The 25,862-nt window shown below is 43.1% G+C and overlaps 2 protein-coding genes and 1 long non-coding RNA gene across 4 annotated transcripts in view; 1 reads left to right on the plus strand and 2 right to left on the minus strand.

The window, feature by feature from the left end:
• Window positions 1–14,518, plus strand: part of SH3BP5 (SH3 domain binding protein 5) — a 76,436-nt gene extending 61,918 nt beyond the window's left edge. Inside the window, exons 5-9 of the mRNA XM_010356049.2 lie at window positions 7,147–7,277; window positions 9,636–9,678; window positions 10,387–10,606; window positions 12,320–12,580; window positions 13,075–14,518. Coding sequence (XP_010354351.1) covers window positions 7,147–7,277; window positions 9,636–9,678; window positions 10,387–10,606; window positions 12,320–12,580; window positions 13,075–13,292 — 873 coding nt within the window. The 3' untranslated portion in view covers window positions 13,293–14,518. The remainder of the gene's footprint in view (window positions 1–7,146; window positions 7,278–9,635; window positions 9,679–10,386; window positions 10,607–12,319; window positions 12,581–13,074) is intronic.
• On the minus strand, window positions 10,600–12,325 carry LOC115898638. Its single transcript, XR_004058304.1, has 3 exons — window positions 11,829–12,325; window positions 11,268–11,346; window positions 10,600–10,803 (listed from the first exon to the last, which is right to left on the minus strand). It is a non-coding gene; the product is annotated as an uncharacterized LOC115898638 (long non-coding RNA).
• A 1,921-nt stretch (window positions 14,519–16,439) lies between the features above and the next one.
• The window catches only part of CAPN7 (calpain 7), a 47,393-nt gene continuing 37,970 nt past the window's right edge, over window positions 16,440–25,862 (minus strand). Inside the window, exons 17-21 of one of the 2 annotated variants that reach the window (XM_010356048.2) lie at window positions 23,485–23,630; window positions 22,353–22,415; window positions 21,651–21,781; window positions 18,327–18,419; window positions 16,440–18,234 (exon numbers count right to left, since the gene is read on the minus strand). In XM_010356048.2, coding sequence (XP_010354350.1) covers window positions 18,090–18,234; window positions 18,327–18,419; window positions 21,651–21,781; window positions 22,353–22,415; window positions 23,485–23,630 — 578 coding nt within the window. In that variant the 3' untranslated portion in view covers window positions 16,440–18,089. The remainder of the gene's footprint in view (window positions 18,235–18,326; window positions 18,420–21,650; window positions 21,782–22,352; window positions 22,416–23,484; window positions 23,631–25,862) is intronic. The other variant, XM_030933657.1, reaches the window with a different exon arrangement.

A 25,862-nucleotide genomic window follows, 5' to 3' on the forward strand; every position in this document is an offset into this window, starting at 1 on the left:
TAACAGACTCGACTCCCAGGCGTGCTGCCTGAAAACACTCTGAACATCACAGGTTGTCATCTTCATGTGGTCTCTTGGCTGCACTTGGTACGAAGCCAGTGCTCCAGAATGAGTCAGTGTCTCTCCGTGACAGCAAGAGCTGTTCTTTCCCTTATGTTGCCTGAGGTTTGTCTGGTTTGGGTCATCCCCAAAGGGTGTTGACTGTGGACTCGGGCTTCCAGAGGGACTGGTGGTTTTCCAGGGGTCTGCTCCCATGGAACCCCAGCATACTGGCGGGGTTTAGAATCTGTGATGGGGAGACCTTGATTAACAGCCCTACATGGGGGCTGCACTTCAGGTATATGCTGTCGGAAGAAGGCAGGAGTCATGGCAGATTAGACCAGAATCAGGTGTGTACTTAGGACAGGCCTTCTGGGCTGGGATTCAGGGAGTTGACAGGCACAAAGGTAGCGGACTGCGTGAGATCCTTACCCACGGCTTGGCTGGCTGGGTTTTATGCCATTATATTGGGTTCTTTACCGGCTCCCATGACCACCTCTCTGGCTGCCTTACTCAGAGCCAAAAATGGCAGTGCCTTAGTCTGTTCAGGCCAAGACAAAATACTAAACAAAATACCATAAGCAGGGTAGTTTGTAAACAATAGAAATTTATTTTTCACAGTTCTGGAGGATGAGAAGTGCAAGATCAGGACATTGGTAGATTCAGTGTCTCATGAGGGCCTGTTTCTTGGTTCACAGGTGACCGTCTTTTCCATGTCCTAACACGGTGGAAGGGGTACATGAGCTTATAAGGCCACTAATCTCATTCATGAGGGTTCCACCCTCATTACCTCATCACTTCCCAAAGGCCCTAACCTCCAAATACCCTCACACTGGGGATCAGTTTCAATGTAAGAATTTTGAGAGGATACAAATGTTCAGACCATAGCAGCTAGGGACAGTTCTTGGCTCAGCAGTACTTGCTTACCCTTGCCTAACTCTATCGGGTTTCTTAGAAGTCATGCGGCATGTTCCTGGATACCTCTTTGCCCTTCCAGGCTTGGCTCCTGGGCTGCCCAGGCTCATGTTCCTGGTATCCCCCCCACACCAGCCTGGGTCCATTGTGCCCCTCCACATTCTCTGTCTAGATCCCAAGTGCCTGGAAAACCAATGTAGGACTGGTTTGCTGCAGGGTGGGTGAGTGAGCTGACCTGTGGCTTCAGCAGCTCCAATAAGACCCTGTACAGAGCAGATAGGGGGTTGCAAGAGGTCTTGGTGACTCCTTAAGAAAGCCGTCTAGGGGGCTGGAATAGAAAAGTCAGCAGGTTAATGCCAACAGGATTTCCCTTTTAAATGTCACCTGTCACAGTGGCTCAAGTCCTGGGGGATCTGATAATTAAAAGTGGCCTTGTGCTTCCTTAAATAGAAAGCTTGACACACAAATGACTTCAAGAGTCAAATCCACGTTGACTTTATGCACCTCTGTCAGCAGCCTGAGACTCTTGGCTGTGCTCTGCTTTGCGTGCCTCCTGCCCCCTAGTGGGTGTAATGCTCACGGAGCTAGACATGGGCTGGAAACAGCTTTTTTGGGTCATCTTGAGAAAAATGGAAGGGGTGGCTGGAAATATTAGAAGTTCACAAGCCAAAGTCCAATAGATACGAAAAGGACAAAATGTAAGGTAGCGTCTTCCAAGAAATTAGCTGAAGGGCCACTTTTCCTTTTCGCCCTTCGTCCACCCCAGCTGGAGACCCATGTCAGCCTGTAAGCAAGCATTTCAGAAGTCATTTAATCTGTTCTTTAAAGATAAATCATGCTTCTGCTTTGTGTGTCTCTCATTTTCAAGTGCTAAGGCCCCAATGGATGGTGGGTGACCTCCCAAGGAGTGGTGTCCCCAAGGCCTCCACAGTGTGTAACTCAGGGCATCCGTTCACACCACAGACTTTGGGAATAGCGCTTTTTGGAATCGTGCAGTGCCATACCTGTGAGACTGTACAAGATGGCCCTGTATTCCTGAGGTCATGAGGACTCCATAGGGCCCCGGGAGGGTCAGGGAGGGTCAGCTGATATGTGCCTTCTCTGTGGCCACTGAAGGGAAAGGCCCTTTTGGTTTTCTTGGGCTTGGGGCAACCTCTGCAGATTGGCAGGTGTTTCGCGTCACATGCCAGGATTTCCACCTCGGAGCTGATGTTCCTCTTCCCAGATCCCTTCACAGTTGCATAGGCTGGAAATGCCCCTCATCGAACAGTTAAAAACACACACCAGCAAGAGACAAAGCCTGTGGCGAAGCTTTCCCCTATCACATGGTTGGCTTTGAACCAGCGTCGAGTAACTGGGAACTCTCTGGACTTAGCATTTCCCCCAGTGGTGCTCGTGTTGACCCCTCCTAGAGCCTCACAGGCCTGGCATGCTCAGCCAGCTGAAAGCTGCATGATGAAAGGGCTAGAGAATGTCTCCTCCCTTGTCTGCCTTCTGGGTACTCTAGGATGCTTGTTTCTTTAGGGCAAGGGAGCTTCATCTCACTCTCTTCTTCCAAAGTATTACTTTAGGGTCTACTAAAGGAAAATTCTGTGCTCAGAAAGGCCCAGGGCTATCTTTGAAGAAATGGCGGTGGCTTGGACTACATGATCCCTCCAGGCACAGTAGGACACTGGGGTTCCCACGTAACGTGCCCAAGACTATCTATGCGGCCCCTCACATTTCCTGGGGTGACATCAGGCAGTGACACTTGGAGCCGTGGCTGAAGCCGATGTACTAGGAGGTGGCAGGAGCCCTGGTGTGCTCTGTTAGGCCGTATGCAGTGCCACAGACAGAGACAAAGGATCAGTTTTGTGCTCTGTGCTGGGGTTGATGAGGACTCTGGAAAATACAAGTAGGCTGTGGCAGAGCTGCCAAGCCTGCAGTTGAGCAGCCTTCCTGGGGGCACAGGGCCTGGGGTCCCTGCTGCTCTCCAGCTAGGGAGCTTGGGCAGCATAGGCCCCTTCAGCCATGGCTGTTTTGGCCTTGAAGTAGCCTTTAGGGGAAGGTGATAGCTTTTCATCCTCTGAGAGAGGAGGGCTGGCATTCCGGGAGGGAGAAACTGGCTTTTCTGATGTCTGCTGAAAGAGCTCAGACAGAGGAAGCGGGAAATGTGACTTGGAAATGAGAGGCACGAACTGTTTCTGAACTAGCAGCAAGCAGTTGCTGGAGAGGACACGACACAGGGCCAGCCCTTCTCCTGGTCCACAATGGATATGAGCCTGGGATGGCAGGTGAGGAGCTGCTCAGGACAGCCTCCCTGACGGTGGTGGGTATGAACCGCCTCCCTTCCACACAGTGGGAAGAAGCGCCTTCTTAAGTCTCATTGCCCAAGGATGCAGTAAGAATCAGAAAACAGTCTGAAACAGTCAGAATGGAGGTTCTGAGCAGACAGTGAGATTGCCTCCCTGGGCAAGGAGGCCCCTGACTGCAGCTCTGTGATGTTGGAAGAGATGTTGGGAGTGTAACTGAGGGTGCAAAGGTCTTGGAGATTGGAGAGTTGAGAAAGCCGTAACGGGAGGCTGAGGAGCTGTGCCTGGTGAATGTCTGCTAAGCAGGTTGGGCCATTCTGCTGGTGTGGGACCCTGCAGAGGCTGTGCTAAGCCAGACTGAAACACCCATTCAGTGCCCAGTGGTGCCCATGCAGGAAGGTGCTGGCTGTTTGCTATCTTCTGTGAACTGACATGACCAGGGTCCGGGGCTGAGCAGTATCTCTGTGGTCCGTCGATCTTCAGCATCTGACTGCTCCGGAGTGTGGGGTGCAGTTTGCCACTCCTACCCCTGAGCCGCCCTCCTCCTTACTTATCCCACCACACCCGGCCCACATCACTGCACACAGCTTATGCCTGATGCTAGGCTGTAGATGGAGAAACTCCTTGATTACCTAGGAGAGGTAACCAAGGCGACATGCTCAGTGACCTTCTTCCTCAAGGTGGGAAGCTCAGTTGTGTGGAGGTCTCTTCCAAGAGCTGGAGGGTGTGTGTGAGAGAGAGAGATGGAGTCTTGCCCTGTCGCTCAGGCTGGAGTGCAGCGGCACCATCTTGGCTGATTGCATCCTTCACCTCCCAGGTTCAAGCTTTTCTCCTGCCTCAGCCTCCTGAGGAGCTGGGACTACAGGCACCCACCACCACACCCAGCTAATTTTTGTATTTTTAGTAGAGACGGGGGTTTCACCACGTTGGCCAGGCTGGTCTCGAACTCCTGACCTCAAGTGATCTGCCCGCCCTGGCCTCCCAAAGTGCTGGGATTCCAGGCATGAGCCCCATCACACCTGGCTTCACTGGAGGTTTTTGTATATACATGAGAAGTGGGGAGATAGGGGCAGGATGTGATAGACGTGGCCCAGTGGGGTGAAGCGGGGGATAGTGACGTGCTGGCCACTTCTTCAGTTTTCACTGCCAATATTGCCAAGTGCTCGGAGCTTTCCGAATGTTTTATTGTAGAAAGCCTGTGCTTCTGCTTGCAGCCTAGAGGCCAAGATAGAATGAGGGCCTGTGTGCAGATGGCAAGAACCTTGCTTCTTACAGGGGACTCTTTCTGTACAGGAGCCTCAAATTACAGCTTCTACAAGTCTATTGAAAATGCATTCTGACAGCTCCTTAAAGGTAAACCTTTCATTGGATCCTTCTGTAATAAAACAGTCACCCCCAACGTGTTGTCTTTGACGAACCTGAAGGTTTGAGTTTTCAAAAAGGTTATACCGGTAAATCCTTAAGTTTACTGCTGTTTCCCCAAGTATCAAGCATGAGATATTTTTAGTGCATTTTGTTTCCTTGTGAAATATCTGGTTTTAGAAGCAAAGGGAAAGGATTCTCTTAGCCCTTTAGGTCTTGGTTTAGAAATCATGTGAGCAAGCATGTCACCTCATGCCAGCTTAGCTCAGTTCCCTCCTATTTTTCTTCTCTTTTATTCTGTGGTTTTTAAAAATTATCTGAAGCACTGAAGCTTTTGTTAAAAGATAAATATTTTTAAGAAGGTAAAAGCATAATTGGGATACAAATATACAATGTTCTCGTGTCAAATATGTTCTATTAAATAAGGAGGGATCTAATGAGATGTTACAATTCTTGAATTCAAAAAAATACAAACTCATAGAAAACCAAGAATGCTGAAATGAATTACCAACAGATACAAAATGGACTATTACAGGGCAGTCAGTAATCCAATGCATCTGGGACACAGTTCATCTTCATTTCTCTGGAAAAAAAACCCCATTTGTATTACTGTCAGTTTTCTACAACTTACAGGGTTGTAAAATAGCTTCAAGACAAAGTCAGAGATAGCCTGGAAGGGTGCCCTAGACAGGACACCCTGTAATTTTTAATGCCCATATAAAAATCTTTCATAATTTTTCATGGTACCTTTAAAAATCCTATTATAAGTAAACTATCCTAGGGCTGATTGTGGCTGTTGACTGGAGGAGATGGTAGAACACTGGCAGCTTTCTTCTGTGGCCTTCTCTTGTAACTGTGAACTAAAGACGTGGTGGTACCTCCCTAAAATTGTTCTACGGGGTCTGACTAGTGACCAGGAGCCCTCTGGGCTCCTCTCGGACGCTCACCAGAGAATAGAGAATAATCCTTTAGCCTAACCTCTACTGTCTCTCTGGTTTATTTTATAACACTGTGAGTGGTAGGAAGAAGACCGGGAAGGAAATCGCAAGCTGCTTATGTGGCCTGAACTGTGGTTTGTTTCCCTCCTTTCTTCAAGGCAGGCCTTGTTCTGAGGTTTTTCTTTAGGTAAGCAAGGAGAGAACTAACATTGCCCATGTCTGTGGGACTGGGCCTGTGAGCTGCTTTTTTTTTTTGGGGGGGGGGGGGGCATTGAGGGCCCTTGAGTATTGGTTTTGTAACTCATTTTTTTCAACAGACTTAACAAAGTGTTCCCACCAGAACTCTGACTTGTCTTCTGCTCACAAATGTTTGTGTACCTCAAAATCTGATGTGAATGACTGGGTTTTAATTTAATTGCTTAAATGTAAAGTTTGCCCCTTCTGGGTCCTGAGTTCTTCTGTGCACAGCCAACTAGTTCAGAATATTTGGGAAAGGACCAAACAACAGAAGTCATGGCTGCTTTGCTGGCTTGATTGCCGTCGTGGCTGGTTTGCTAGTTCTTGGTTTTGGTGGTCTCCTCATTAGGTTCCCCGTCTCAGGTACCCACTGCTGCTGTCTGGCCATTTGCCTGCCCATCAGGCCCCTGCCCCAAGGTGTGAACGGGAGGAGCTCTAGGTGGCTACTTAGATCCAGGAACCTGAGAAGAAAGTGGACATCTGTTGAATCAGAAAATAGTTCGAAATTTTCTCTGATTTTTGTTTTTCCATTTTCTTTCTCAGTCATTGCCACAGCCAATTTAGCTATTTAATCTTGCCTCACAAGACCTTTTCAAAATAGATCAATAGGAAAAGAAAACCACTATTGGGAAGTTAGTTTATTCTTAGTCTGACTACTGATTTGCTCAAATATATATCTAGATATAGATATCTATATGTATATATATATTTTGAGATAGAGTCTTGCTCTGTCCCCAAGGATGGAGTGCAGTGGCACGATCTCAGCTCACTGCAACCTTCATCTGGGTTCAAGTGATTCTCCTGCCTCAGCCTTTCAAGTAGCTGGGACTACAGGCACGCGCCCCCATGCCCAGCTAATTTTTGTATTTTTAGTAGAGACAGGGTTTCACCATGTTGGCCAGGCTGGTCTCAAACTCCTGACCTCAGGTGATCCACCCACCTTAGCCTGCCAAAGGGCTACGATTACAGGTGTGAGCCACTGCACCCAGCCCAGAGTATTTTTATTTTTATTTTTGAGACAGTCTCTGTTGCCCAGGTACAGTGGCGTGATAGCTCACTGCAACCTCCGCCTCCGGGTTCAAGTGATTCTTCTGCCTTAGCCTCCTGAGTAGCAGGGACTACAGGAGCACACCACCAGGCCCAGCTGATTTTTGTATTTTTAGTAGCGATGGGTTTCACCATGTTGACTAGGATGGTCCTGATCTCCTGACCTCGTGATCCACCCACCTTGGCCTCCCAAAGTGCTGGGATTACATGCGTGAGTCACCGCACCTGGCCAAAGAATATTTTTTGAAAAATGATGTAATATTCCAAGCAGGGGCTGTTCTGGGCTGGACTGGGCTGAACTCTGCTGTTGTTTGAAGGTCATGGAGGCGGAGCAGACCAAGACCAGGAGCGAGCTGGTGCATAAGGAGACGGCAGCCAGGTACAACGCTGCCATGGGCCGCATGCGACAACTGGAGAAGAAACTCAAGAGAGCCATCAACAAGTCCAAGTAAGTCTGGACACGGCCTTGCCTAGGCCATGCGGCTATCCTAGTCTGCATCTTCTCAGCCTTTTGTATGTCACGCACTCAAGGACTACCCTGAGTAGTCCTTTGATGTAGACCCTGGGGCCTCACCAGAGCCCCTGCTCAGGCTCTCTTGCCCCCTAATATTCTATGACCCCCAGAGGCAGAGGATGCTAAAGGGTGGGCTGCTCTAGACATGATTGAGTTAGGAAACACAGAAAAAGGAATTTCAAAGGCACATTATTAAATGGCCCATTGGCTGGGATTTGGTAAACTCACGCTGTACCCTTGGGTCTGTGGTTGACAGTGTGGACAAGGCCCTATCCCTCAATTTATCTGTCAGTGTAATAGGGATGAGCTGTGTTCACAATACATGTTTCCTGTGATCAAGAGCTGATAAAATGCTGTAAGACTGGCTTTAGTAGAGTTTTTTTCCCCCCAATCTCTTCTCACTACAGCCCTGTATATTTTTATACAACATTGATAATGGTGGGCAGGCACAACTGTGTACCCTCTCTTGGGGACAAGCCCCCCGCTTCATTCCCAGTTCCTGGGCCTCCTAGCAAAAGGAGGAGGACTTATGATGACCTAGACTTAAGAGCCAAAGGTAGACCCAGAGCAGGCTGTGCAGGGCTACTGAAGGCCTGTCTTCCAGGTGTGGTCACAGCCCCAGCCAGGAGGGGCCGGGCAGTTGGAAGCTTGGCAGATGCCCAGTCCTCATGCAAGTGAGGGAATGGTGACGATTCAGTGAGGAAGAGACGGGGGCAAGGAAGAGTTTGGTCCTCCTAGGCTCTGTACTACTCCCCAGTACCTTCTCCCAGGCTTGACTTTTCTTTGGTTTCTGCTCACACTCTTCCAACATACATACGTACACATACATGCAGAGGAATAGCATTTAACCATTTATTATTGCACTTAATTGACTAGTGTATTTTTGTTTTGGTTTGGTTTTTGGTGTGTCGGGGCTGATCTCTTGAGAGCTAAGTAGCAGACATGTATACGGCATTTTTCTGCAGGGGAGGCACGAGGTGGCGAGGGTTGCTGTAGGACCTGTGCCTGCTCTGGGCAAGCCCAGGCATCATCCATATGGCAACACCCAAGAAGGCTGAGGAGCAGCCTTTGATGCTGCTTCCTTTGGTGTGAATATGGTGGGTCTTTTCTCAAAAGACCACGAACTCCCACTGCACACACATTACATATCATCCATTAACCTGTTTAAGAAAATAAATCTTGTGATTGAACTTTGCCAGCCTTCTCAGACTCCGAGAAGAGTATAGGGACAGATCATAGTCTTGGGCGGCTCCTGTCTGCCCGAAGGATAAAATGTACATCCGTGCATTCCATGGAGTGGCTACCAGGCCACCTCCATGCCCACCCTGCGTTTCCAGCCACACTCCCTCGCATGGATGCTTGTGTTCCTTTTGCTGGGACATCTTCCCTGTGCCCTCCAATGCCCATTCACACACACACTCCTCACCTTGTGCTCCTGTCTGCTCCTTTTGGTCACGAGAGAACTTATACACCCCACTCTCTCCCCAAGTTTCAGGATTTTCAAACCCACCAATGGCAGTCCTGTGTCCTTGTCATCCATCTGGATCCTCAGGATGCAGGACTTGAGAGCTTCATGGACGGGTGAACAGCTCAAGAATAAAGCAATGATCTACTCTTAATGTTCAGGCACCAAAGTTCCTAAAAAAGAGCCAAGCTCTTTTGGCTGACCCAGAACCAAGGGAACTGCTAGGACACTGGCATTTCTTGTGCCCATTATGTGGCTGAGTTGGCCAACTAACAACTCCAGTCTTTGGACAAGGTTCGGGAGGACCAACCTGAGACCCCCTCCTAGTGGTGGCCTTGCTGTGCTGTGAGGGAGGAGTGGTGCTTCTCTCTCTTCCCCAGTTGACTTCAGTAGAGGAGGAGGTTTAAGCAGCCCTTCTCCAGCCTCATCTGCTTTTCATCCCTGGGGAATCAACTTCATTAGGAGAGTAGATCCAGGCCACCCTTACTGCTGGGTATAACCCGTGTGGCCCTGAACAGCTTTCCCACACAGGAGGAATATGAGCTAGGTTGCAGAGTCCCCAAGATATGTGTGTGTGGGTTCCCCGTGTCTTGAGATGGGCCTCCTGTCAGTATAGCACTGGGTGAGCCCAGTTATTCTATCTGGTGTCTGTCAATCAGTCTCCAAAGCTAGGAGCATCACTCACATGTCGTGGCCTTATTAGAATTTACTAAATATTGGAAGGATGACCTGGCCAGTGGTAGCTGATGCCTCTTTTTCATCTTGTGAAGTTGACTGTGGTCACTGTATTATATTACTCTGATGGTTTTCCTTCCTGTCTTCTGCAGGCCTTATTTTGAACTCAAGGCAAAGTACTACGTGCAGCTTGAGGTATGTGTAGCTTTGGTCTTTTGTCACTGATGGGATTTTTCTGCACTCAAAGCTTCACTTTTCTGGGGCAGCAGAATATCAAATGAGCCACTTGCTATAAGGGGAAAGTGGAGAGACACATGCTTTACTGAGTTTTCAGACCTCAAAATTGTCTGTTGGGTCTTCAGTCGTCTCTGAACCTCTGTAACTGCCGTTCAGTCACTTTCTCTGTTGTACGAGGCCAGTGGTTGTCACAGCATGCTCTTAGGACTAGCAGCATCAGCATCACCTGGAGACCTGATAGACCAGGTCCCACTCTAGACCGATTGAATCAGAAACTCAGAGGTTGGAGTCCAGTGAGCTGAGTCTTAACACTCAAGGGGATTTTGATGCAAGTTCAAGTTTGAGAACCACTGTACTGGGAACCAGATGTCTAGACTGTGGGACTTCGGTGTGTTTGCCCATTTTTGCTTCCCTGATGGAGTTTATTCCACCAGTGAGAGTTTTTGGATATCAGAGCTTGTCACCTGGATGGGATCTGGGGATGGTAGTGGCTGATTTTGTCTGGTGAATGAATAGCAGTTATAATGGTAATCAGGTCTTCAGTCATGTCTTGGAAAATTCCTTGAAGTAGAATGATGGGCAGAAAATGTACTTGAACCTGTCATTCAGAAAGCATCTTCAGGCTAACGGGGTAGTCTTCACTTAGTCTCCTGTTTTCTCGACCAGCAACTGAAAAAGACTGTGGACGACCTGCAGGCCAAACTGACCCTGGCAAAAGGCGAATACAAGATGGCTCTGAAGAACCTGGAGATGATCTCAGATGAGATCCATGAGCGGAGGCGCTCCAGTGCCATGGGGCCTCGGGGATGCGGTGTTGGGGCTGAGGGCAGCAGCACATCTGTGGAGGATCTGCCAGGGAGCAAACCTGAGCCTGATGCCATTTCTGGTAAGTCAGGGGCTTCACTGGGTACATGGGGAGATACCAGACTGTGTGATTTGTTTCCCAGGGTCCTCACTTTCTCTGGCCATCACTGAAAGGTCTCAGAGTTGGGCAGGCCTGAGGGCTGTTTCTGGTGGCTTCCCATGTTTTATAGAACACTGTGTTCATCAAGATGGTACTAAGTGTTCCTCAAAGTCAGGATTCTGTGGTCAAATAAATTGGGAACATGTTACACCTTCACTCCTCTTTGAGAGTCAAAGTATACATTAGAACATTCAAGGCTGAGAAGTCCTGCAGGAAAGAAGAGCTGTCTAAGATAGGAACTTTGGAATCAGATTTGATTCAAATCTGCCTTTACATCATTACTAGTGCATAATGTGGGCAACGGCCTTTGTATTTCAGTTTCTTCACCTGTAAAATGGAGAGCATGATGGTATCTACTGTATACTATGCATTGTGTAGGGTGGTGGTTCAGATTACATGAATCAACCCCTGACACCCAGGAGGCACTCAGTAAATGGTAGCTCTCACTGGCATCTGACCATAGAGATTTCTTTTCCCAGGGCCACCCCCTGGAAAACTGATAGAAGTTTGACTTGGTTTCTGTCATGCTCATCAAGAAAACCCACCCAACACTGTCTCTGCACACTTCCTTTCTTTTCCTTACCTGTGGAATAATCCCTGTCGGCTCTTTCCCAGGCTCCTTCCTCAGGAGTTCTTCAATTCCTTCAACAAATATTTAAGTGCTAGGTTCAAGGTAAAGGAAAAGGAAACTATCATTTGAACAACTATTATGTATGAATTACTTTAATATATACATCATCTCAAACCCTGCATGGAGAGGATCATGACGCTTACAGAGGTAAACTAACTTGATCAAGGTCACACAGCAAGTCTTGGAGTTAGGGATTCAATTCAGGTCTGAGCTTATTTTCTGTCCCCAACATTACGTACTTATCATTTGTAAGAAACCTCTATGGAATGCTACAAGGCTATTTTTAAAGAGAAGAGGGGAAAGTTCTAATAAGGAGTGGGATTGTGGGCAGGCTGAGGGAAAGCTGCTAAAGGCCAAAGAGACTTTGAAACCATGGGAATAACGTGTCTGCACCTTGTTATTTTGGTCTACCAAATAATGTGGCTACAGAGCACTTGTAAAGGATTTCTGTTCTTTTGCAGAAAATGGTGATGTGGGTAGACTTTGAGTGTGTTCTTTGAGATCAGAAGTTACCTGGAAGATAACAAAGGTCCCAGCAGATACTCCATGCTGGCCTGTTTCTTCTAGCAGCTCTTGCTTCTATTGCCCTAAGAAAGAAGCCTGAGTCCAGCTGGCTTGCTTTGGGATATGTTACAGAGGACCAGAACCACTTCCTGTGCACATGAGGATCTATTTGGGGGACGGAGGTGGAGTAAAGGTCCTAATTTGTGGCTGAATTAATTTTCCATTTTTAGGTAATGTCTGGTGACACTGATGTCTTGGCAGGGTTATAAGGTTATTGGAAGGGCGCTTAATATCCATGGGATCCAGCTGCCAGCTGCTTCCCTTCCAGCTGCTTTAGAGGCTGGCCATTCAGGCTTGGGAAGTCACATTCCTTCATTAGGCACTCAGAGGTAGAGATTCTGCAGTCCCCATACTGTGTCTAGCTGCCTGCCAGCAGCAAGCACTTGTGGTGTTTGAGGAGGTGACAGAACCCATGTGACTGGTGTTCTCTCTCAACTTAGTGGCCTCGGAGGCCTTTGAAGATGACAGCTGTAGCAACTTTGTGTCTGAAGATGACTCGGAAACCCAGTCTGTGTCCAGCTTTAGTTCAGGACCAACAAGCCCGTCTGAGATGCCTGACCAGTTCCCTGCGGTTGTGAGGCCTGGCAGCCTGGATCTGCCCAGCCCTGTGTCCCTGTCAGAGTTTGGGATGATGTTCCCAGTGTTGGGCCCTCGAAGTGAATGCAGCGGGGCCTCCTCCCCTGAATGTGAAGTAGAACGAGGTGAGTAGCAGCCTTCTCACCCTGTCCCACATGCCGCACTGCCTCTGTAGCCAGACTGTTGTGCCGTTCCATACCTCTGCCAGGTCTCAGGGACCCCATGCTGCATTACCAGGTCTCTGTGGTTGCGCTGTCAGTATTGATCACTGAGGTTGTTTCCAAGTGCTGTTCTGGGGGGCTCCTGGCTCCACTCAGCTTCTATAAAGTAGAGCTTAGGTCCTGTGTCTCACATCAGCACAGTCTCCTTGGCAAGCACGTAGCAGAGAGGTTTGTTTCTCAGCTATAAAGTCAATGTGGCAAATTTCATCTCTATAGCTAAGGAATATATAAAACATCACAAGGAATAAAAGCAGTAAATGATTATGTACTGAGAACCTCTCTGATAGACACGGTAGGCAACAGTGGGAATTCTACAGGGCTAAGTTAGCTGATTGGTTTGAACTCAAGTGACTTAGAATTGTCAATACTCACTTTTGTTAATCTTTGTATTTCTACAGGAGACAGGGCAGAAGGGGCAGAGAATAAAACAAGTGACAAAGCCAACAACAACCGGGGCCTCAGCAATAGCAGTGGCGGTGGTGGCAGCAGTAAGAGCCAAAGCAACAGCTCCCCTGAGGGCCAGGCCTTGGAGAACCGGATGAAGCAGCTCTCCCTACAGTGCTCAAAGGGAAGAGATGGAATTATTGCTGACATAAAAATGGTGCAGATTGGCTGATTCATCCTGGGCCCTGGCCCATGTGCATATCAACATTTATACATGGAACTGGAGAACATTGTGCCAATAATCATTTAATATATGCCAAATCTTACACGTCTACTCTAAACTGCTCTAATGAAGTTTCAGTGACTTTGAGGGCTAAAGATTGTTCTTCTGGGTAAGAGCTCTTGGGCTGGTTTTTCAGAGCAGAGTTGTTGCTGCGGGTAGACTGTGACCAGGTTCACAGCGTTTGTGGAACATTCCATGTAATGGCATTGTGGAAGCAATAACTAGTTCCTATGAAAGAACCAGAGCTGGGAAGATGGCTGGGAAGCCAGGCCAAAGTGGGGGCAACAGCTTGCTTCTCTTTCTCTTCTCACCCTTCAGTTTGTATGGGAAAATGGAGATGTCCTCTCCACTTTATTCCATGGTATCTAAATGAAAAAGAAAACCCACACACAAAGCAAAAACTCAAGTATTAAGAGCACGTATTTTTGACCCAGTGGAGGCTTAAAAAAAAAAAAAAAATCCAAGAACACAATTCATGTTCACCGCCTCTGGTGTTGAGAGGGGGCTTTAAAAAAGCGTGTATTCTGGGATACCCACTGAAACCATTTTCTAGAAAGGCTACCATGAGCTGCACTTTTTGGGGTGGGAAAGGTGAATGCCAGTGGGGATGGGGGGATGAGGGTAGGAGGGACTTACAGAAGGGGATTTGTGGCTGTGGGGGAGAAGGTTCTACAGCATAAGCCTTATCCTGCCAGCCAAGGGGATTTATTCTAAGAGAAGTGCATGTGAAGAATGGTTGCCACTGTTATTAGATTGACCAGATGTTAATTTCTCTGTAGGTTGTAACTTTAAAAATAAATGAAATTATTTAAGGGTTATGCTGCACCAGTATTCCTTAGAGGAAACTGTTCTTTAAAGTTAGGAAAGGGAGTAGGCAGGCATGTGTTGGCAAAGGCTGTTAATAGTAGTGTTAAGACTGCTTTTCTTTAATGTTTTCATGGTAATGCATATTTAGAGCACTGTATTTTTGTCTTGTTAAGAAAATTTAGCATTTCTAAAAGAAAAAAGCAACCCTCTTTCAAACTGTTAATTCTGTCACAGCCTGTATATTTTAGTCATTTGTAAATCTCTTCATACAATAGTGACTTCTTTTTTGACTGATACAGTATCTTAATTACAGGGTTATTTTGTACTTGTCTTAATACACTGAGTGTAATAAAAACAGCTTGAGAAAAGTTTCTACTTTCTGTGACTTCAAATAAGAACTCCCAGTATTGCCCAAATCTTCTAGGCAACCCTTCTGCCATAAGGAAGAGCATGGAGTGCTGTGGTCACCAGTAATCAGTTTCAATTAAGGTCATGAATAGTAATAATTTAAGCCTTGATTACAAAGGTTCGAATTCTACTTTTGCTGCTACTAAAGCTGTGGGCAATGAGGAAACACAGTGGCAGATAAATAAAATAAAGACGAGGTGGTGACGCTGGAGGAGTGGGCCTCGGCTGCACACTGCATGCAGTCTCCCAGGAAGCTTAAGTGTTGCTGTCAGCTCTCATCCCCAGAGAATTATTTAATTAACTGAGGGGTACACTTGGGCATTACTTTTAAAAGCTCCCCGAGGGAATTCAAATGTGCATTCAGAGTTGAGAATCAGATGGATCCTTTCTCTGTGGAAATGTTATAATGCTGGACTCTTAGTCTGCGTTTCATTATTAAAGCATGCTGTGGAGAAAAAGTTCTTGGTTGGCCAATCATGAGGTTTAAGTTTCAGAAATAACCCTTTGCAGTATCAAAAGGTGTTTTACCTAGTAGTTAATATTTCATCTAGGAAAGTTCATAGAAGTCCCTTGTGCTATTTAAGAACATTAAACAGCCGGCCAGGCCCGAGGGTTCATGCCTGTAATCACAGCACTTTGGGAGGCTGAGGCTGGTGGATCACTTGAGCCCAGGAGTTTGAGACCAGCCTGGGCAACATGGTGAAACCCAGTTTCTACCAAGAATACAAAAATTGGCCAGTCTTGTAATTTGGTCTCAAACAAGAACACGTAACAGCATACCTGAATTTGACTAGTGACCTTCAGGGTTCATTCAGTTCTCATAAAATCTCCTCACACCCTTTAACCTGTAGTAAAGACACTGAGACTTGCTTGACTTACCATTAGCAAAAACTTCCCTGCAATTGAGGCAATTCTTTTTCCTCCTAGAAAAAACACCATCTGGAAAACAGCCCAAACTAGGATAAAGTTTTTACAGCAGAGTCAAGTTATACAATCTAATAACTAGAGATTTCTAAGTACTTGCAGAGAATGAAAGTGGGATGGAATTTTCTAACATTGGGGCTTTCTTTCCCTTGTCTTTACAAAAGACAAAGCCTAGGCAGTCAGTAGCACTGGAGTATTCCTGTTTGGGCATTAGAACTTTCTCTTGTTTCCTGCCTCAATCCCCTTTCCCATCAGCCTACCTGTCTCCTACACCAGAAAGGGATGCAGACCACCTTTTGACCAGGGCTCCCTTCTCACACTATCACCTAGTCAAATCTCTAGTTTTACGTAGTCTGCCCCCACTGCTGTCACTGTGGCCTCTTTATCTCCACCACACTTAACATTTAATTATACTCTTCTGGGAATTCTGTTCACTGGGCTTCTTAAATCCCCCTCCAACCCCCTTGTTTTCTTGTATCTCCTGTTAGTCTATGTATTTTTTTCTAAAAATTAAAAATACTTTCTAAAAAGCTTCCCCCAAATCAGTTCTTAACCATCTTTAGTTCACATGTGACTCCTGACTTTTTGGGTTATCTCACTTACTATGCCATGTTGATTCCAGATCTGGATTTTCTGGGCAATTTAATGTGTCAAAACTTACCTTCAGTGAAGCTATGAGCATCTGTCCATGTGCTGAATTAGAAACCTGAGTCATCCTCTCTAACAACTCCTGACTAGTCTTTCTGTTACTTAGAACCTCTGAAGGGCCTGGATTGTTTTTCCTCCCTCTATAACAGGTCTGGATCTTGTCCCTCCCCCGACCAGACGGCTGTGTCTGTGAGTGTCATTAGACACACACAGCAGCTCAATCAGGGCTCAGGGAAGAAGGCTTGTAACCCTGGGGCAAATACTTTAATCTCTTAGACTTCTTTCCTCAATTGTAAGAAGTACAAATAATAGTATCTGTACTTTATTCAGCTATTGGGAAGAGTAAAAAGAAAAATATACACATTGGGTACATAGTAAACACTCAATAATGGTCAGTAGTCTGTCTTTTGAAGCCTTTCCTTCATGGTCCAAGTTAAAGTATCAATTCTTCAAGTACAGTTTTTTATATTGGTCCAGCCAAAATTAATCTTTCCCTTATTCATACACTGGTGGCATGTTTTTAGAGCTCTATTATAGAAATATCAGTGCCACAGTTAAGTTGTTCATATATAGGTCTCTTCTAATAAATTTGATGGATTAGGTTTTCAGTTTGCATCCTGTACAAGATCTTTACCACAACAGGTTCAAATCATGTGTTTATAATATAGTTCTTATGTTCTGGATTTTTTCTTTTTAAAGAGTAACAGAAAACTGGTTAAATTAGTCCACCTAAAATTAATAGGCTAAAACTGAAAGCATGAAGTATTTACCAAAGTGAAATCTCATTAGTGTAATAATCTACCACTATTCTACAAAAGAACAGATTTTTGTTGAAGTATATATTTTCATGCAAATAATCTATCCTCTTTTACATGAAACATGACAGATGAAATCTTTGAATAAATCTAAGTTAAACTATGCAATATCCATAAGTATAAACATTTTATTTCAATTTAAGGTAGTAGCAATACAAAATAAGTTCTGATAATTATAAAGCAGAGACAATGAAAAATCCCACCCTATTTTTAGAATTTTAAAATACTGAGCATCATTCTATCCTGATGGGTTTTTATGTAAACTGGGAATTTACATGACAGCAGTATCTTGGCAATTCACTTTTTCTGAATGCTACATATCCCAATCACCATATATTAAATTCTCTATTTTCTTCAAAGTGCTACTGCCACAAGAGCACTGAATACAGCCATTTAAAAAAAGACGATACAAACTGAATTGTAATGTCTTCAATATCTCAATTACTATTTTTTAAAAATAAAAACCACAGTAGTGAATTTCTCTAAGTTCTTGCTACATGACTGAATGGGAGATAATCTCAACAATTTTCATTCTTAGGCATGAGCATCTTCATGCTAAGGTAGTCTCTATTTAAAAGCTTTATTCTTTCATAACAACTGGGCAACATTTTAAAATAATAAATAATGCAAAATTAAAATCAATTACGGTGGCACAATTCATTTGGTAATTAGTTGCCCAAGATGTATAGTAGAATCAAGCAGGTTTAATGTCCACATGCTCTGCAAAAAAGGGAAACAATGGAAATATTTCAGTATATGAATCTAGCCCACTATTCCACTCAAGGAATCTATGTCCTTTTTCTCATCTGGTCTCAGTTCCTTTATCCTCTTAGCAAAGGCATCTCACAGTGATGACTAAGTCTAATCTTAATCATAAGCACTTTTTATACAAAATGGCCCCTAAAATGCTAGCCAACTCTATATACACAAAACCATGTAAACGGTACCTCTAGGTGATTTAGGTAATTCTGACTATATACAGTTCTTACCAAACACCCTGACAAGCACCAGATTCCACTGTAATGTGTTTTTAGATATTTAATTCCATTCTGATTGTTCTGCTTACTGTCCTGAAGATTTGTGTCCTTATTTGAAGAACTGATGTTTGGTTAAGTATAAAAGCCAGTAACTTGAGATTTCTCCATCACTGAAGTTGTGTGATCTTGATGGGGATAATGCTATTGAAGTCCAAGAAAAAAGGTCCTTCTTGTTTAGGCAAAAAGGTACTAGGAATGATATTGAAGATCCCAGATGGTATATTTTCTAATTCCAGGTAGCAAAACCCACACCTATATTTAGAGAAAATGAGAATAAAGTTTATAGAAGATGATGCCACAAAAAGTAAAGTATAAAATAGATACAATAAAAATGCCAACATTACCTATAATCACCACTAGATTTCCTCAGAAAGCCGTGGGGACCAGGATCTCCTAGAGTAGAAACTGTTACAACCTCAAATCCAACGCTATATTGCCTAGCATTTAAAATGAACAGAATTACTATATTAATATATAGTCTCAAACATGTGATTTAAAATAACTATATCTGAAGTGCAGATGTCATATTATGTTTCTGAAGTTTCAGTAGAGAGAAACACATGCACTCTATTTGTGATCATGTAACACACCATTTATATATTTCAGTTGAAGCCTTAAAGATTAACACTGGATTAAACTTACTTTAAGAGAGACTGTATTTTTACACGTGGGCTCCCTGGGAAATATTTTATTTTTTTGAGACGGAGTCTCGCTCTGCTGCCCAGGCTGGAGTGCAGAGGCGCGATCTTGGCTCACTGCAACCTCCGCCTCCTGGGTTCAAGTGATTCTCCTGCCTCAGCCTTCTGAGTAGCTGGGACTACAGGGGTATGCCACTGTGCCTGGCTAAATTTTTTTGTATTTTTAATAGTGACAGAGTTTCATCATGTTGGCCAGGCTGGTCTCAAACTCGACCTCAGTTGATCTGCCAGCCTCAGCCTTCCAAAGTACTGGGATTACAGGCGTGAGCCACTGCACCCGACCTTTTTTTTTTTTTTTTCTGAGACAGGGTCTCACTGTCACCCATGCTGGAGTACAGTGGAGCAATCATGGCTCACAGCAGCCTTGCCCTCCTGGACTTTGCGATTCTCCCACCTTAGCCTCCTCAGGACCTGGGACTATGGGTGTGTATCACCATATCTGGCTAATTTCTTAAATTTTTTTTTTTGTAGACAGGGGGTCTCCTTATGCTGCCCAGGCTGGTCTGGAATTTCTGGGCTCAAGCTATCCTCCTGCCTTGGCCTCCCAAAGTGCTGGGATTACAGCCTTGAGCCACTGTGCCTGGCCACAGGGAATAATTAAAAATATTGTCGTTGGCTGGGCGCGGTGGCTCACGCCTGTAATCCCAGCACTTTGGGAGGCAGAGGTGGGGGGATCACAAGGTCAAGAGATCAAGACCATCCTGGCCAACATGGTGAAATCCCATCTCTACCAAAAATACGAAAATTAGCTGGGCATGGTGGTGTGCGCCTGTAGTCTCAGCTACTTGGGAGGCTGAGGCAGGAGAATCGCTTGAACCAGGAGGCGGAGGTTGCAGTGAGCCAAGATTACACCACTGCACTCCAGCCTGGTGACAGAGTGAGACTCTGTCTCAAAAAAAAAAAAAAAGAAAAAAATTGTTGTTGTAACAAATGGAAAGGCCTATGGGAAAGGAAGCCCTGAAACAAAATCTGAATTTACAGAACTACTTAGCATATGATAAACGTGGCATCCCAAATCAGTAAAGAAAGATTCATTTAGATGGTGATGAAGTAACAAAAAATTTAGAAAAAAACCTATTAAATTGTATTTTATACCAAATATAAAAATATATTCATATGAATTTTTTAAATGCAAAAAAATTAAACCATAAAATAATCAGAATATGGTGAAAATTAATTTGATAATGTGGTGAAAGTTCCTGTCCACAGCAAAATGAAACCAGAAGACAGATTTCATTATTTTAAAATGAAATGCTTTTCTATGTGGGAGAAAAATGACAATCTGAGAAAAATATCTGCAAATATGTGAAGGAGTTAATACCCTTATCTTATTCATGCTTACAATTAAAAAAAAAAAAGATAACTCTATGGGCATGAAACATGAATAGGCAATAAATAAACAATATTGTAACAAACATTGTTACATGTTCAATCCATCTAGAAATTAAGTACAAAAGAGCAAGTAGGTTTATTTACCTATTTCACCTATCAAACTGGTAGGGGTTTTTAAAACGAGTTTCTTGTGGAAAAAGTTTAATCCTATCTTCGTATTTAATGGTTTATTAACTGCTGCTGGATTAGTTTGTAAGAAAAGCAAAATTAAGCCTAATCCTATTTAGAAGGTAGTTCTGTTTTTATTTGTATTGGTTTTTTTTTTTTTGGTGGTTATTATATGATAAGACAGGGTCTTGCTCTGTCGACCAGGCTGGAGTGCAGTGGCATCATCTGGGATTACTGCAACCTCTGCCTCCTGGGCTCAAGCCATCCTCCCACCTCAGTCTCTCAAGTAGCTGGGATTATACAAGCACATGCCACCATGCCTGGCTAAATTTTTCAAAAAATTTTTGCAGAAATGAGGTCTTGCCATGTTGCTCAGGCTGGTCTTGAACTCCTGAACTCAATCCTCCTGTCTTGGCCTTCCAAAGTGCTGGGATTACAGGTGTGAGCCACCATGCCCAGGCTGTATTCTCTATGTTTTTTAAACCTTTTAAAACTATGAAATATAACACTTAAGTTAAACATATATACAGCTTAATAAATCATTTGCAAAGTGAATAAACACCTCGGCTTCCCCATCTGTCTCCTCCCTGCAAACTGATGTGAAACAGGGTTCTAATTACCCTTTTTACACATGGATACTCAATTATTCCATACCATTTACTGAAGACTGTCCTTTCCTGGGTAACCACCACCCAGATCAACAAATCCTCTCAGCACCACAGAATTCCCTGTATATTCCTAATTGCAACTCCTGTCCCCTCACAGAGCTTTTATAGTAGTAACTCTCTCGCTCTGCTTTATAGTTTTACAACCTTAGTGTGCATCCTTAAATGACAGTCTTTTAGTTTTGTCTGTTCTTGACTTCACGGAAGTAGAATCACATGGTATATATTCTGTACATGTGGCTTTTAAGACGTATCCATTATGACTTATCCATTATATTGTGTATAGCTGTAATTTATTTCCATTGTTATATCAGGACTCTATTATATGACTATATTATAATCGTAAATGTCAATGAACATTTGTTTCCAATTTCCGGCTATTACAATGGTTTACTGGCCATCTGGATTGCCCCCTTTATGACATGTTTTTGTTTATTTTTTTCTTATCAAAGTAGCATATTTACAGATATTTTAATATGCTCTTTGTCTTAAGAAATCTTTCCTTTCTTGAGGTTAAAACATTTCCTGCATTATCATCTAGATGCTGTATTGTTTTGCCTTTCACATTTAAGTTTGTAATCCACCTGGAATTTTATGTGAAACAGGGTTCTAATTGCCCTTTTTACACATGGATACTCAATTATTCCATACCATTTATTGAAAACAATGTCCTTTCCTCACTCCACTATAATGCCATTGTTATAAATCCAATGTCCACATATGCTTAGGTTTGTTTTTAAACTTGTTACACTATGTTCATTTTTAATAGAACATCATTAATTTAAGAAAGTTACTCATCACAAACCTTGGTCCTCGTAGCTCAATCAGTAATGGCCCAGTCTTTTCTATATGGAATTGGTAGATGGGGTTATTTTTGTGAGTCTCTTGAAAATTTCCACATCCTCCAGCACTCTGACCACTCCACTTTCCATTAATCTAATAAAAACAAAGTTTCAGTGTTAACGAAATTTCATTCTTCAATTCCACTTGAAGACAAAACTCCATCTCCAAAAAAAACAAAAAACAAAAAACAAAAAAAAGGCAATTTTCTACTCTGTGGCTCCAACTCCTCTCTCCCATCTTTATTTGCTGGTGACAGCCAGGCTGCTTTGCTACACTAACCCCTATTTTCATCTCTCAGCCGCTAATCAAGTTGTTCTTTCTACAAGGCATTTTCCATAGAATCTTCCTCTACACATCTAGCCTATTCCACAGTTAATCTCAAATTCTACTTTTAAGGTTCATCCACACGGCCTTCTCTAACAACCAAAGTTTGCATTCATCTTCTTTCTCTGAATTTTCTTTTCACAGACGTTGCTCACTGAGTATCTTGTATTCCAACCCAAATTGAAGGCCACTTACGTTTCCCATATACTCCTGTGAAGCCTCAGAATGTCTTTATTTCATAATAAATTGCTAAATATAAAGAATAAAACGAGAGAAATGGGAAAGCGAATTTAAAAATTCTAAAAGATTGCTGAGATTACAACCAAATGAATCTTCTTACCCGTTTTGATAAGGTGTATGGTGAAGGAATCTTTGAAAAAGTAAAACTGCATGCTGAATATACCTAGATTAAAAAAAAGACTGTATTGATAAATTTTACACTTACAAGAACATCAAAGTGATACATGAATATACTGGAAGACTAAAAAAATCAGTTGGCATATACAAGTCATGATTCTACAGGCAGCCTAGTATCACGTCAGGTTTAATGAGCTGGGAACTGAGAAGCTAGGGGTCTGGTCTTGGCTTTCTCTGCTACTATGTATGACTCAGGACAAATCACAATTTTTCCAGGCCGTGGCTTCTGCATCTGAAAAATGAAGCAGTGGCAGCAGCTCCCAATGTCCCTTTCATCACTAAAAATCTACTCAAATTGAGCTGCTTATCTAGAGCAAACAAATCTATATAGAAGAAAATTACAATGACCTTCCCAACTAGATCAGAGCAGTATGTTTCTAGTGACTGATTCTCTTTCACTAAGTTCAAAGTCTTCTTTAAGTCAATAAAAATATTAAACAGGCTAAATAAGTTTTTATTGCTTGCTTTAAAATGAAATGTATTGGCTGGGTGCAGTGGCTGACACCAGTAATCCCAGCACTTTGGGAGGCCAACGTGGGTGAATCACTTGAGGTTAGGAGTTCGAGACGAGCCTGGCCAACATGGTGACATCCCATCTCTACAAAAAATACAATAGTTGGGCGTGGTGGCAGCACCTGTAGTCCCAGCTACCCAGGAGGCTGAGGCGAGAGAATTACTTGAGCCCGGAGGGTGGAGGCTGCAGTGAGCTGGATTGCACTAATGCACTCACTCCAGCCTGGGTGACAGAGCAAGACTCTGTCTCAAAAAAAAAAAAGAAAGAAAGAAAGAAAAAGAAATGTATTAGTCCAACATACTATATTACCGTAGGGCTAAACTATTACTATGAAAATAAAAATGTTCTTTCAGAATAAAAACATTTCTTTTCAAATGTATTATTTTCTACAGAAAGCGTAATTTACTATTAAAATAAGCACAAAAATAGAGAGCAATACATTTTCAGAAATAAACTTTCTCCAGATAATCCCACTTACAAAGCAGAGCACATTACGTCTTTATATTACTGTGTTTTGTCACTGTGTGTTGGTTTTACTTACCCGAACTGTGTAATGGATTGTGTTCTGTTTTTCATATTGAGAAACCACTAATGTAAAGGTATGGGTGCCAGGTGTGGTCAGCTTTATCTTAGTCAAATAATGAGGGCTGTTAATTCGAATTCCATCAATGTATGGAGGTGGGTCAGCTGCAAACAAACAAGTAGGCTTAGAGAAAAGGAGACTTTTCTTTCTTTAATTTTTGAAGTTTTATGTTTGATGTAGGAAAAATAATTACTTGGATGGACATCTCCTTAACTGATTCTCTCCTTAAAACATAATGATATTAGTGAATTATAATTTCACTTGAAACCTTTAAAATTAAAGTTCCTAATAAGCAAAAATAATCTTTTTGAATACTTTCAGTAAGATATAACAGTACTTGCTATTTGCTCTGTGTTGCATTTCAGTAATTCCTACTATTTGTTCTGTGTTGCATTATTCTCCCATAGAGGATTTTAAAGTCAGGATTTTTTTTTCTTTTGAGATGAAATTAAAAATAACACGAAGTATATAAAAATATATATTCCCCACTACTCAGGTTTAAATTAACTTTTTTTTTGGTCATTCTAGCTTTTTCATAAAACAATGTCTCTTTTAACCATGACCCTTATCTTATTCCCTTCTACTGATGGATTTGGTGAACATCTTTTTAGACTTGAATACAAATGTACCCACTCCTAAAAGTGAATGAACAAATAACTGTTTCTGGTATAAGTGTATACATAAAAAGTAGTGTATGTCTTATATCTTTCATTTTACACTCAACATTTTAAAAAGAGCTATGTTGTTCTACACAGATAGTTTATTTCTTATAACTGCCTGTATAATACTCCATCACATGAATATGACATTTTATCTACACCCCCAACTGGTTTAGAAAATCTGGATATTCAGATTGTTTTCAATATTTTGTTATTACAAAGAATGCTGCCTATTTTTCTTTGATAGTCCCATCAGTCAAGCCTGATACAATAAAAGTTTATGCATGTCAATTACTGTATGTTAAGATCGATGGTCTCAGCTTATTTAGGAACGCTGAATATTTATAATGGGACCTAACAGAAAAACTAAACATTTTAGTATCTCAAATAAGTCATAAGTCTCTAATGATTAGCGGTGGTGTGATCTAGTGAGAAGAGTAAAGAATTGGCACATCTGTGGATCTTGAACAAGGTTTTTAACCTTTTCATGTTTCAGTTTACTCTTCTGTCAAATGGGGAACAAGGCCTGTCCTATTTACTGCAGAGTGTTGTAATTAAAATAAAATGATAAACATAAAAGTATTCTGAAAAGGCACAATCACTCTACATAAGATGGAGCATTATTTTAAACAAAGGAAAGCTTGGCTAGTTTAACTTGACAGTTGTCACTGGACCTACTATGTGCCATGCCCATTCCAGTAACTAGGGATATTGACTAGTATGACTCAGTGCCTGCCACCAACACAGTGTAATAGGGAAGAATGCCATACTTCCCTATGATTAAACAAAGTAAGGCTTAAACCACTTCTGATCACATCTTCCCTTCACTGCCCATTTCTCTGCACAACTTTCTTGCAAGAACTGTCAACAATTGCTTCCTTACATCATAGTCTCTTTTAAAACCAATCCAATTGGGCTTCTATCCCCACCTCTCCACTAAGCCTGTTCTTATCAAGGTCAACAATGACTGCCACAATGCTAAGTCCAATAGTTTCTTCTCTTTAATTTTTATTTTAGGTTTGGGGGTACACGTGAGTGTTTGTTACAAAGGTAAACACGTGTCATGGGGGTTTGTTGTACATTCTATTTCATCACCTGGGTATTAAGCCAGGACCCAATAGTTATCTTTTCTATTCTTCTCCCTCCTCCCACCCTCCCCCTACTTCAAGTAGACCTCAGTGTCTGTTGTTTCCTTCTTTGTGTTCATAAGTTCTTATCATTTGGTTCCCACAATAGTTTCTTCTCTCACTTAATCTCATTTGATTTCTCAAACATCAATAGATGCAGTTGTCCTTTCTTTCTCTCTTGAAAAATGTTCTCTGCTTTGGTTATGTGAAACCTCACTGTTTCATCAGGCCCTCTGTTCGAATTCCTTTGTGGTACCTTTTCCTCTGCTCAACCTCAAGGTGTCTTTGAGAGCCCAAGGTCAGATCCTGCGTGTTAATCTCTGTACCCACCACTCTCTTCACAGGTGATTTATACAGTCCCATCTTCAAATTCCATCTATATGCTCCTGACTCCCCTATCTGTATCTCTACCCTTACCCCAGAACTCGATTCAAAAATCCAACAGCCTAACTGGCATCTCCATTTGGAGCCAGGACATGCCATTTTCCTGATTATGACAAGCCAAAGACCCTCTGAACCCCTTCCGGTGGTGACAGAACCTCATGTGATC

This window comes from Rhinopithecus roxellana, chromosome 1, assembly GCF_007565055.1.
Source record: "Rhinopithecus roxellana isolate Shanxi Qingling chromosome 1, ASM756505v1, whole genome shotgun sequence".
In the NCBI taxonomy this organism is placed as follows: domain Eukaryota; kingdom Metazoa; phylum Chordata; class Mammalia; order Primates; family Cercopithecidae; genus Rhinopithecus; species Rhinopithecus roxellana.